The sequence below is a fragment of the Gallinula chloropus genome (genome assembly GCF_964237585.1).
Source record: "Gallinula chloropus genome assembly, chromosome: 19".
Classification (NCBI taxonomy): domain Eukaryota; kingdom Metazoa; phylum Chordata; class Aves; order Gruiformes; family Rallidae; genus Gallinula; species Gallinula chloropus.
Genome location: NC_140104.1, coordinates 5,330,630 through 5,343,292, shown reverse-complemented (window position 1 = coordinate 5,343,292; position 12,663 = coordinate 5,330,630). Strand labels below are relative to the sequence as shown.

The window sequence follows — 12,663 nt, the reverse complement described above, 5'->3', positions numbered from 1 at the left end:
GGGGGCGGGGGGAGGGAGGGAGTTGTGTGGGGAGGGGGAAGCGGGAGGCGGCGCGGGATGGAGGGAGGAGAGGATGGTGGCGGGGGGAGGGAGGGACGGCGCGGCGCTGAGCTAAGCCGATCCCACGTGTGACGGATCTGGCTGCTTCCCCAGCGCCTCTCCAGTGAGATCCTCCGGTAGCGGAGGGAGGAGGAGGAGGAGGAGGAGGGGGGAAGGGAAAAAAGGGGAAAAGCAGCCGGAGAGAGCGGAGCTGTAGCCGGGCCGGGGGGGGCGGGTTGGGCGGGCGGGGGGGTTCTCTCAGGGGTTCTCGCTCGGCGCGGCGCGGATCGCTGCGGGCTCCGCGCGGCCATGGAGGCGGACGGGAGCCAGGCTACCTCGGGGAGCCCCGGCGAGGCGCAGCACGACCCCGGGTAAGTCGGCGGGCGGCAGGGCGCGGAGCGGAGCGGCGAGGAGCGGCGCGGGCGGGAGGGGGGTGTGTGTGTGTGTGTGTGGAGGGGGGGGGGAGGAGGAGGGTGCGGGGGGGAGGAAGCCGGCCGGCCGGCCCCCCGCCCGCCCCGCTCGTCGCCGCTCCGCTCCGCGCCCCTCCGCGCCGCCGCGAGGTGCCCCGTCAAAATGGCCGATCCCGCACCGGCGCTCAACTCCGCTCTCTGCTCTCCCTCCAGCAAGATGTTCATCGGCGGCCTCAGCTGGCAAACCTCACCAGGTAAGGCCCGCCGCCCCCTCACCCCCCCCTTCCTCGCCGTCGCTCCCCCCTTCGCCCCCCCCCCAGCCCCCCCCCCCCCCTTCCCCGCGCGTCCCGCCCCGCGTGGGCCGCGTCCCGCCGCGTCGGGGCCTGGCCGCGTCCCCCCCCTTCCCTGCGCTGCCTCTCTGCCTCTCTCTCCCCGCAGACAGCCTTAGAGACTATTTTAGCAAATTCGGAGAAATCAGAGAGTGTATGGTCATGCGGGACCCCACCACCAAGCGCTCCAGGTAAAACCGCCGCCCACCCGGCTCGGGTCGAACAAACTTCGCGAGTTGTCGCCGGGGTGGGTGGAACCCCCCCCACCCCCGCTGCCCCCCGGCACAGCCCACCCGCGGCCGGTGGGGCTCTTGGGGAGGCTGCTCCGCGCTCCTTGCGCCGCATCCTTCCAGCCGGGAGGAGGAAACAAAGCGGCGGGGGGCAGGCGGAGAGGTGCAGGGGCTGCCGGGCCGGGGCTGCCCGCTCCCCCCGGCGCCCGGAGACTTTGGGGAAGGGGAGCGGGGAGGAAAGGGGGGGGGGCTGTTTATTTTTGTGACTGCTCCCCTCGTCTCTGGTTCTCATCGTATCCCCCCTCCTCCGCCCCATCCCCCGGCTCTTTGTCTCTCGCAGAGGCTTCGGGTTCGTTACGTTCGCGGATCCGGCGAGTGTAGACAAAGTCCTGGCTCAGCCCCACCACGAGCTGGACTCCAAGACGGTAGGTCGTGCGCGGGGCTGCCCGGCTGCCCTCCCTTCGCCTGCCGCGGCGGCACGGCGGTGACAGGCGGCGTGCCAGGGACCTGCCCTGGCCCCGCGCTCTCCTGCCGCTTCGGCTGCGGGGCTTGGGGGTTTTTTTTTGGGGGGGTTCGGGTTTTCTCGCGGGGGGGTGTCAGGCTGTCACCGATCCGCGGCTTTGCATGGTTGGGCTTTGTCCTTCTTTTATTATTTTTCCTTTTTCCTTCCCCTGAAGTCTGCCTTTAACTTGGGGAAAGCGGCAACTTTCGGTTTTTTAAATCTGAATTTACCCATCCAGATTGCTGGCTCCTCCCCCCAGCCTTATATCTTATTGAGCGGTGACATTGAAGAAAAAAAAAATTGTGGAGTGAAATCCCAACTTTTTTTTTGGTGTTGGGCTGCAGAATGCTTTCTGTGGGGAACTTTCTGCTGCTTTTGGATTATTTATTTATCGACGCGTGTGTTTCGAGGTGGGAGTGACTTGCTGTCGAATTGCAAAGGCTGCTTCTGGTTTCATTTCCCAAAGTCATTTATTTTGGGAGAGATTCCCCCCTCACCTGTGATGCCGGGGCCCTTATGAAACACACGTTAATTTATGGAAAGCTATGCGAGAGGAGATGTGGCAGAGAGGCACAAGTCCCAGTTTGTTGTCTTTTCTCTTTTCTTTTTCTTCTTTTCTCCAGAGCTTTTTGCTGCGCTCAGTCTCCAGTGGATAACAGAAGGAAAATACCTGAGATTGAGCCGATCTATTTTTTAAAAAAGCACCGCATTTTACTTTTTTTCCCCTTTTTTAAATGCCCCCTTCCCCACACCGCGTTTGCCCCCTTGACCTGCTACAGTATTTTCAGTACTGGGTCAGACAAAAGGTACCGGTGTATGTAGCTTTGGGCCCTGTTTTTCTCCCTGTGTTCAAGGCCATGCAAAAATATGGGAAGTTTTTGTGCCTCTGACTTGGTTGCAATTTTAAGCCTCGGCAAACCTGGAGGGGGCGGGGGGGGGGCGCGGAGGTGGGGGGGAAGGACACTGGTAGAGGTCATTGCTTTGGTACTGAGCGGTCTGAGGGGGTCGTGTTTTGGGAAGGGAAGGATGGTGTCGGTGTGACTGCGTGGCAGAGAGCTTCTGCTGAACATACCGAATGTGTTGGTTGCTGTAACTGTCTGTTATAGTATGGATTCTGGATCTTAAAGGTTTTATTTTAATGTGAGCCTGGCGTTAGGATGAGCCGGGTCTCAGTGCGGGAACATCTTGTGTGTGCCTGTGAATGAGACTATAGATAAATGAAGAATAGAAGAAGCAGGGAGCAAACATAAGTATATGATTATATATATATTTAAAAATGTAATTTATATGAAAACAATAAGCCCAAAGCTCTCATGGAAGCAGGTGGAATCTAGTGTTTTAATTTGACCTACAAATTCTGCTGGGCTTGTCTGAACACGTAGCCCATCCTTTCACATGCCTTAATAATTTGATTTTAGGTTTAATCAGATATGGTAAGATAACTGATTCAACTGTGCTCCTGAGATTAAACTCACCAGACTTTTCATGTACGGCTATATTCTCTATGTGTTTTTAGAGATAAATTTAGATAAGCAGAACAAAGGCAAACAGTGTCTTGAATGAGGGTTTAAAAAAAAAAATCATGGGAGGACACCCTGTCATATTTCTGACTATAATTAGGTCCTCCCCCAGCTTTTTCCCCGTCTCCCAGTCGAGTCCTTGCAATGTATTAATTTGCTCTTCTCTGGGGGAGGGGGGAAAAAGCTTGACCAGGACAAATTAGCCTCAGTTTTGCTAGTGTGATAATGACTGAATCAATCTAAATAAGAAATTGATGTTGGAATCGGTAGGGCAGCTTAGAAGTAAACCACAGAAGTAGCCAGGTTCCCTTTCAGCCGTTTATTTGTAGACATATTATAGTAACTGTTCTTTAGTATAACATAGCATTTGACTCTGTTTCAACGTTCAGCGCAGGAGGCAGATCGGTTGGGTATTGGCATGGAAACGTCGCTCTTGTTTACAGTTACGTTAAAAGCTTTGTTTAGGTAATGGCCATTCATATCAGAAATAGTATTATAGTCATTTCCTAGAGGACTTGTAGATACAGTAAGTAGCATTGTACCTAACTAACTAATTTTATTTTATTTTTTTTTTGGTAGAAGTTTGGTTGGTTTTTGTTTTGGTTTTGGTTTTTTTTTTATTTTGTTGTTTAAATAGTTTAAATAGGGATATGCAAAAGGTACAGATTTGCCACGTTGGGATGTGCCACCTTGGCTGCTGGTGTTCACCTTCAAACGCTGATGGTGTTTATCTAGAAGGTTTTGTGAAGGAAAATTGCGTTAGGCTGTGGCTGTGGTGCAAAGAACTCCATGGTCTTTGAACTGACCTTCAAAAATGAATGCGTTGCTTGAGAGTTTAATGGCTCTTGGGGAGTTTTTACCGGTGGGACTGTGAAGTGGAGTCCTTCTGGTGGGACTTGTGTTCTTGGGGTGAGAAAACTTCCCTTTCTGAAAAGGAAACCTGCAGATTTGCCTCTGCCTTTTGGGTATTGCTGTGGAAAATCCGTACCTGTTGTATTTCCCCAGTAGACAGATGCCTAGCCAGTGCTGGATATATTTGTAGATAATGTTAATCTCTATGAAAAGGTTAGCTTTCTAGATAAAGAATTTTACTTTTTATGCTTTTCCAACAATAAAATGGCATGTAATCACTCATTTCTCAGGTGTGTCCCTAAAAAGATAACACATTTGTAGCTGATGTAGGCAATCAATTTATAAGTTGCACATCAAATGCTTGTGCTGTTTCCAATTTTGACAAATTAATTAGGTAAAAACACCTTCTAAGAGAGGCACGTTTGTTGTGTTTTGTTTTTTTTTTTATCAGTGACAGGAATATTTATCACCACAGGAGTAACAATGCCAAATGGAAACATCTCCTTTTCTTAATTAGGGTTAGCTTGAGGTGGGGGACACCCAACCAGTATCAAACCCAAAGAAAGCCTCTACTTCTAAATATGGCTTAACATGGTCAGGATTAGTTTCATCAGTTTGTCAGATAGTCAGAGAGGGGACTGGAAGCATCAGAAGTTAAGGTGGGATTTAGCCCTTTAAAAAAATCCTTTTCCAGGCTCTTTATTTAGAACACGTGTGCGTGCAGATGCTGCTAAAAACCAGGGGTGAAATCAGCAGCATGCAGGCGTTTTATTGCAATCACTTTTAAAGATGACAATTTAAGGTGGGCAGTTGTTTCAAAGGTGGTGTTTTGATTTGCACCCAGCCATGCCTCTGCGGTGGTGTTGTCTTGGCTTCGAGTGATTTTTTTTGAATGGCAGAATCTCTGTTCAGAGATGACCTGTGTGGAAGTTGGTTTCAAAATTTGCAGAATTAGCATTTTAGGATTGCAGAGTGGACGCAGTTTTTAATTCATGCAGCCTGATGGGAGTCAGTGCTGCATCTTAAACCAGGGGAGCTATTTTTCCCTTTCTTTTTGTCTCTGGTGGTGGTGAGCTGGCTCCAAGAAAACTTTTAGGTAACTCCTTCTGGGAAAATCTTTTTTAAGAACTCTGTTTCTTCTCTTTTAAAATTCCTGGATGTTTTGGATGCATCTTGCTCTGCCCCCACTTCCCATAAATGCTCCTGTGTAGTATTTCATTGCTCACATAGATCTGAGGGTGAGCAAACCAGATGAGTTTGGCATATTGTTAAGAAGGATAATCTTGTGGTCCTTCTAATGTTTTAGCTTTAATAATTGAAATGTAAATAGCTGGACTTAGTGTTTTGAGTTTCTCTTTTTTTTGGTGTTTGTTGCCAGTCGGTTGACAAAACAAAGCAGAAAAATAAAAGGAAATGTTCCCCCAAACTCAACTGAAGGAAGGTGCAGGTGTCAGACCCAGCAGGTTAAGATCTTGATCAGGAATGTTGGCTGTCTTTCTGTGCAGCCTCCGGAGTGTGCAGATAACGTCTAACGTGCAGCTCTGTGGTAGAGGCAGCACCCAGAGACTCCCCAAGTACCGGTGGGATTTGTTGCCCAGAAGATGATGTAGGAGGTGTACAGAAGAGATGTTTTCTTTCTCTTTGTCTCCCTCCCCCTGCCAGAACCCCTCCAGACAAACCCAGACTGTGAGCCATCAGTCCCAGAGCAGTTGTAGATGACCTAGTGTGCCGAATTATAAACCTGAGAAATGAGGGATTAATAATTCAGTGATTTTTTTTTTTAAAGTACATAAATTGACAACAAAAGCTATCTTGTTGATTTCCCCTTTCTTTTTTCTCAGATTGACCCTAAAGTTGCATTTCCCCGACGAGCACAGCCTAAGGTAAGTAGGAGGATCGATAATAGGATTTTAGGCACACAGAGAATCATTGTTGCCAGGCAGTTCAGGTTTCAAACAGGGAATTGGCAATGAAAGCTTTTAAAGCTGGAGTGCATGGCGTCTTAAGGGTATCAGCGCACGGCTGGGAGGCTACGGGAGAGCTGCTTTGTGCCATACGACGTGTCTCCGGTTTAACTGTCTCCGTGCAGGGTCCCGGTGGGCTGTGAAGCAGAGGTGTGTGTAGCTGGGAGCAGGAGATCCTTGCTGCATTACTTGCATTTGTTACGCTGTTTTACGCAACGTGTTTTGCATGGTGTTTATGAAGAACGTTTGGATTAAGTGCAGACTTCAGGCTTGTTTTGAGCTGAGCTTTCAGTTCTGTGGTCGTGATGGATGGGAATGTATCTCTGCCTCCATTGTTTGCAAATTTTCTTTTGTATAACTTCAGAGATGTGTTTGGAGACTAATAAGCGTTGGGTAGTGAGTCTCTGATGGAGCTCTGAACTCTTCAGGCCACGGGGTATTCTTTTGCAAGAGCAGTGAAACAATGAGCTTTAAGTCTCTGAGCCGACCAGGCTGCCTGGAGAAGTGACCTTCTTCCAGGGTGCTCTTGCTATAGTGCAGCCGGTTTCCACTCTGGGACAAAGGCGCTGGAGCCATGTGCAGAGGGATGCCTGCCTTAAGTACCGCCGGGTGCCACTTCTTCCGGAGGAGTTGCTTATGGAATAGAAGCAACTCCTCTCTTTAGAGTTGCAATGCTGCTCTTTAGGCTGTGCCTAAAGCAAACAACAGATCGGTTTCAAATCTGAGTGTGCAGTCACTTGTATTGGAATTTTGGAAGCCAGAGGCTGGAGGAGAACTTGTAATTTGCTTTTTAAAAATTGTTTTGGAGAGTCTGTTGGAAGAACTTAATTTAGCCTGTGGATGCCACTTGTATAGGCTCTAACCATCTCGAGTTACTTCAGAATTGTATTAGTAAACGTGAAGACAGGGCTGCAGAGTTGTGGATGCAAGTCAGTAAGGGCTTTAAACTTGATGGCAGGAGACAACCTGAACAAGTTTAGTTTCACTGCATGTAGCTCCTCACGGAAGCAGGCGGTTTAACGGTGTGTGGAACGCTGGTGTTAAACATTGTACAAAACACGTGGCTAGGAAGAAGGCTGTGTGACTTAAGAACCCCACGTGTCTTTCAGGAGAGGTGCTGGTGATTCCTGTAAGAGCCAAAAAAAAAAAAAACCCCAAGCACGAGACCCAACAGCCTACTTCCAGAATTTTAAACCAAACTAATGGAGTTAAATATTTAGAGGTTCTTTTCTTCATAGGACATATCTAATAACTAATTAGTGAATAATGGCGTGCCTGGCTTGCTTCTGCGCTAAGCAAAGAGTTTATAGTTTATAGGGTTTGTGGCTTCTGGATTATGTTGTTGGCTTAATGCTGTCTTTAACATACAATTAAAGTTATCAGAGTTTTGAAGGGTTTCATAATTCAGGTTTGAAGATGATCTTGCGCTGTGGCTGATGCTCCCTGCTCCCTTCCCAATACCTTTTAAAGGCTTATTTACATTTTAAACGATCTTCAATTGCCTGTTATCTGTTCCTACAGTGTTATTTGTAAAAGTTTATAACGCTCACAGCAGAGCTGTTAAGTTGTCCCGTGTGACTACTTCCATAACAGTTTAAAAAAACCGGTCGTGTCTTCTGCAGAGGATATTAGGGAGTTAAATTTGTGAGTTAAAGAATGCAAAATCAGGTCATTTTCACAAAGGGGATTTTGTTTTTATGCACGTAGGGTGTTTTTTTCCCTTTTTTTTTCCTTTTTGTTTGTTTTTGGGAACAGACATCTTTCAAGTGTGGGGCAAATCCTGGAATGCATGCTGGATTCCTCTCTTAGCAGGGACTTGCTCTCTCCAGAGAGATCAGCAGTGTCTGTTTCTGCTTTTTACACGCTTGTCCTTTCTGAAGTGTTGGGATTTCTACAGGGCACTTGAAAAAAAAACCCTGAAGATTGAAAGGAGCCTTATCAGGAAATTGGAGAGAGTCGGACGGAATAGAGAGCAGATTTTTCCGTCGGTTATGACATGTTACTCTGGACTGTGTTTCATAATCTGGGTTATTTTTCCCCTGTTTTTTAATTAGATGGTGAATTAAGGGTTTGGACTTTAGTTGTTCATTTATCCTAGTTGCATACCGAATGCTCAGCATTAAAATGTGACTGTACTTTAGTCTAATTAACTAGCTAATGCTTGGGTCTGTGGAGATTAATGGCATTTAATAAAACGTCTGTGTCGAGGTTCGAGGGGAGGTGGTTCTTTTTTTCTTATTTTCCTGAGGAGTCTCTTCCTGGTGTGTTTAGGGAAATGTGGATTGGGTGTTTTTCGGTGGTTTTCCTGGCTTCCCTGACGGTGACGGGGTGCTGAGATGGAAGCAAGGCTGCTGCTTGTCCCTCCTCTTGTGCAGGCAGACCTGCTGGCAGTGCCTCCCTCCCTGCACCCATCCATCCATCCCCTTCCTCCGGAGCCCTTTTGACCTGCCTCGGCAGGATTAACTCTTCAGTGGGCAGCAGCCAGGCTGGTTCTGGGGCTGTGTTCTCCTTTTGCCAGATCACACGCTCAGTCTGCGGGGTCACGCTCGCTTATTTGTGTGAGCACAATAATTTCTGCTCGATTCTTCTCCCCTTCTGATTCACTTTAATTGGCCAGTCTTCTCCATTCAAACTGCAGCTCAGTGAAAATGCTTTCTTTGGGGCTTTTAAACTGCATCTCCATGATTTGACACCTCTCTGGTGATGCAAATTGGTTAGGGAGCAAGAAGTGGCAGGTTGTAACAGCAGAGCATTCTTCCCTGGTCGGGGGTTTGGGTTTTTTTAGAATGCCCCTGCAGAAACCCTGGGTGATTGCCTCCATGGATTACACCATGGTGTGTAATCCTGCTCTCCTTGTGAAGCCCAGGAGGACTCCAAGCCATTGTTTTAGGAAATGTGCTGCAGGGGTTTAACTTGTTGAGGTTCTGTTACATGGCTGACAGCGAGATGGAAAGAATATATGTATATGCTTTCTTGCCTGCTGCTCCTTGATAAAGATCTGACTTGCTTCCAAGTGCTGGAAGGCGCTCTGTAACAGTTGATCATTTGTTACTCCACTGACTTAAAAATCCTTAAAAAGCAGCAGTGATGGGGAGGTGGTAGTTTTGTACCCCCTTTTGAATGCTGAAGATTACAAGAATTTGTCTTTTTAATATACATAGCCTGTCAGTTCTGACGTGACCTGCTACAGGTCAGAGGAGCCTTATCAAATGTAGCACGTTAGGTATTCTCAGATGTAAGCAATTTCTGCCCTTACCTCTCTGCCTTGGGGATTTATTTATAAAAACCAAAATAAACCAAACCTGAAGAGCAAAAGGACAGCAGTTGCAGTCCATGAAGAAGCGCTTTGGCCGTGAAAAAACCTACGTGTGACTGACTGGTGTAGAAATTTGCTGCACAAAGCTGTGTGTGAACTTCAGTCAGAGTTTACAGTAAGCCTGCCCACTGAGTTGTATTTGTGCTCAGGTTCCTCCAGGTTGGGACTAAGGTGCCTGTTCTTCCCTGTGCTTACTACAGGGGCATAATACATATGGTTGTGAATTGCTCCTTGAGTCAACAGCCCAGAACTGTTTGTAGCAGCATTCGGTGGTGTTCACTAGCATTGTATGTGTGACCTGCTGGCTGTAGTCTCTGTGCATTGCCTTCAGCAACTGGGAAATGGAAAGGGCAAGCCAACTGCTGCTGGTGGCTACTGGAGCTGCTCCTGTGGCTCGGTGGCGTGGGTGCTGGTTGTCCAGTGTCCTGCCTGCTGAATGGGTTTGCTGTCGAGAGGTGGTTGTTGTCATGATTGTGTGTTTTAATTGGGGATCTGGGCTGCCTGGGTTGGGTACAATGTTCTGGTGATTGTTCTGTTGGGAAATAGCAGAAAGTCTTTATTCCTTGAGGAAAGCTCATTGTTTGGTAGTCAGGTGGCGATGCTGAACACGGCCGTTTCTGTTAGAGGTATTTTATTGTAACAGAGGACAGTGCAGGACCAGTAACTGGTTCTGGCATCTCTGCTCCGGTCTGTCAGTGCGTCTGCAAACTGCGTACCTTGTCTGTGGACTAGCTGGTTTCCTGTCTGGCTGGGCACATGGGCTTCAAGAGGTGCAGTTGTGCACATCTGTTCCTCCTTTTTTGGCAAAAAAGCAGTGTCAACAACTCTCCTTTCATTAGTCGCCCCTGGTTAAACCCACGTGAAGCTGGCTGTTCCAGAGCAGCAAATGGAGGGCATGCCCTTTTGGAATAACACCCAGGCTAACCTGGGATGTTGGGATTTTTAAAGCTAACCAGTGAATTTGGATGTCTGATTCCAATTAAGCAGTGGGTGGGGTGTCTGCGTCCTTTGGCTGCCTGATAAGCGTGAGCCCGGAGTAGCAGAGAGAGATTTGATTCCAAAGTGAATGATGGACCTTAAAAAATCAAGAGTTCTGTTGTTTCTTCCCTCCCCTGCTTCTGCCTGTAAACTACTCCAGGTTAGTCCAACTACCTCCCATCTTATTTTGAGCAGAAGTCTGGATTCTTCCTTTCCTACCACCCTTCCTTCCCCATCAGGCTGTGAAGAGCAGCAAGGTCAAACCTTTTCCCTATCCTTTTGATTTTTAGATTTATTTTTTTAATTCCCCTGCAGGTCTGGCTGGCGTTGGAGAGGAAGCATTTCCTGCTCTTGGTGTCAGGTGTAGATTTGTACCTGAATAATGTTTATCTTCTACGTACAGAGTTAGTACTATGTGAAGTTCGAGCTGGGTGATAAAAGGAATTTCCAGTGTTGAGTCATCTAGGTAACCAACCTTGACATAGAACTGTTGTCCAGGGGAAGCTGCTCCTCAAACTTGTCTCCCTCTGACACTGACTGGGCAGATGGAAAAGGTGATGAGCCTGACTCTTGGCTAGTCAAGCCAGGTCTTCTCAGGTAGTAGAGGATCAGGGTTTTGAAACACATCGCTCTTGGGCTCAGATTCTTGCTCTGTGATGTGTCTGAGGCAGAGCACGATCTCTGTTCTGGGGTGCTGGCAGCCAGGGAAGAACTGGCTGTGCAGGGCATACTGTAGAGTGCAATGCAGTGAGTTCTGTCAGAAGCGAGAGCTGAGCTGCAGTCTTGCAGTTTTGTTGGTTTTGGAGATGTAAACATTCATTTCTTCTCCCCAGTCACTGAGGTAGATTGCTCACGTTGTCCTTAATCCCCACAGGCTGTCTTGTATTTGTGTAAAATGTATTTATTTCCATTACCATTGCCTAAGGATGCCTTTCTTGTTAAGAACAGTCCTAATGTATTTCCCTTCCCTTTGACTTGCTGCTAATAAAAATTAAAATTGAACATCATGTAACTTGGGATTTTTAAATTTAATTTAATTTTTTTAAGGGGATTCTACACTCCCTGTGCCTTTGTGTATTGTTGGATTGTTTCTAGTGGTGTCTGCCAGGTAACTTCTCGGAACCAAGACCTTGCTGCTCTTGATATGTGCCAGGAAAGGGTCCGAGATGAGAGAGGTCAGGGAGATGGAAGAAGCACTGCACACTACTAACACCCTTGTGCGTTCCCCTCTGCTTCCAGATTGAGTACATCTCGTCTGCAAAGTGCTGAGCCTTTATCAGCCCGGGGGTAGGTCTACTAATGACTGATCTAAAACCATCAAATTCATTTATTTGTCACTGCCAGTGACAGGCCAGTTAATGCTAATGGATTCTTTTTTTAGCCTGTTGACTGTGGTGATAGTCTCATAAATGTTGTGAAATCCGAAGCATTAAGGGAACTTGTAACTTATTTTTGGAGGAGAGCTATTGAAACAGGGGAACGTGGTGTGCGTAGGTCAAGGTAGGTTATGTGGAGAAGGAAAAAGAATAGCTCCTTGGTTTTGTTAAGCCATGCACAGATGCCTTTGCTGTTCCTAATAGTTACATGACTTTTACATTGTATTTTAGTGTTCTCTTTAAACACGTTTTGGGTCAGCCTACAAAGGGAGGAGGAGCTGTAAATAGAGCCAGTCATCTTAGGAAAAAAACCAGCTTGTTTCAGAAAATGGTTCGTCTGCAGGGCCGGAGTCTTCTCCGTCTCTATTGTGTGAAACCACTTAAGCATATACTTAAGTTGGCATAAGCAGGTGGGTAAGTGCTTTGCTGAATCAGGAGGTTATTAAAGGCTTTGTTGAACTGCAGAGCCTGTAGCAGAAAAAGGTTAAAAGATCACTTTGTGTATCTGACAGTACTTGGTTTATGGTCAGTTTCGTAGCTCCTCATTCAGAGATAGCCAGTTTCATATCTCTCTCATTTTCCGTCCTCCACCAGAGGATTTTGCTCACAGGAAAATATTAATCTGCCATTTCCTTAAAAAAGTGATTGTAAGGTCAGTGTAGCATCAAACTTATAATAAAATAAAAAAAAATCATTGTCTAAGCTTAATTTAGTCTCTAGCCCTACGATCACACATTCTATTTGCCTTAGTCATGGGAATAATTCTGTAAGCTGTGTGAGTAGTGTTCAGAGTGCCTTAGGTTTCTAAGATATTATTGCTGGAGAAATTGTGGTTTGCTGAGTAATTTGAAAGTTAATGTGGATCTCTGTAGTCAGATCAGCATGCGGTATTAATAAGTTACTGCTAAACTTTGGGATTTTGCTGCTCTCCTCTTGAAAATATTTCCTTCATTTTTTTGAGCGCGGAGAAAATCTGAAGAATGTCAGGAGGTTCTTCTCCCCTGCTCAGTCATTCCTCATGCTGGGACATCTGCAGCTGGGGGTATTGTTGTCAATGAGAAGGATTAAATTAAGTACTAAGATTGTACTTCGGGAACTCTGTGTTACAAAGAAGGGCCCTATGCTGCTAGGACATGGCAGGCCTGTG

At 47.1% G+C, this 12,663-nt stretch overlaps 1 protein-coding gene across 8 annotated transcripts in view; it reads left to right on the top strand.

Annotated features, from left to right (window-relative positions):
- Positions 1-307: 307 nt before the first annotated feature.
- MSI2 (musashi RNA binding protein 2) overlaps positions 308-12,663 on the top strand; it is a 225,210-nt gene continuing 212,854 nt past the window's right edge. For all 8 annotated transcript variants that reach the window (XR_014617735.1, XR_014617736.1, XM_084273238.1 and 5 more), the window contains exons 1-5: positions 308-410; positions 663-703; positions 888-969; positions 1,349-1,433; positions 5,724-5,765. Coding sequence is in view for 6 of the 8 variants with exons in the window: in XM_084273238.1 (XP_084129364.1) it covers positions 349-410; positions 663-703; positions 888-969; positions 1,349-1,433; positions 5,724-5,765 (312 nt within the window). In the remaining 2 variants the exon portion in view is untranslated. The remainder of the gene's footprint in view (positions 411-662; positions 704-887; positions 970-1,348; positions 1,434-5,723; positions 5,766-12,663) is intronic.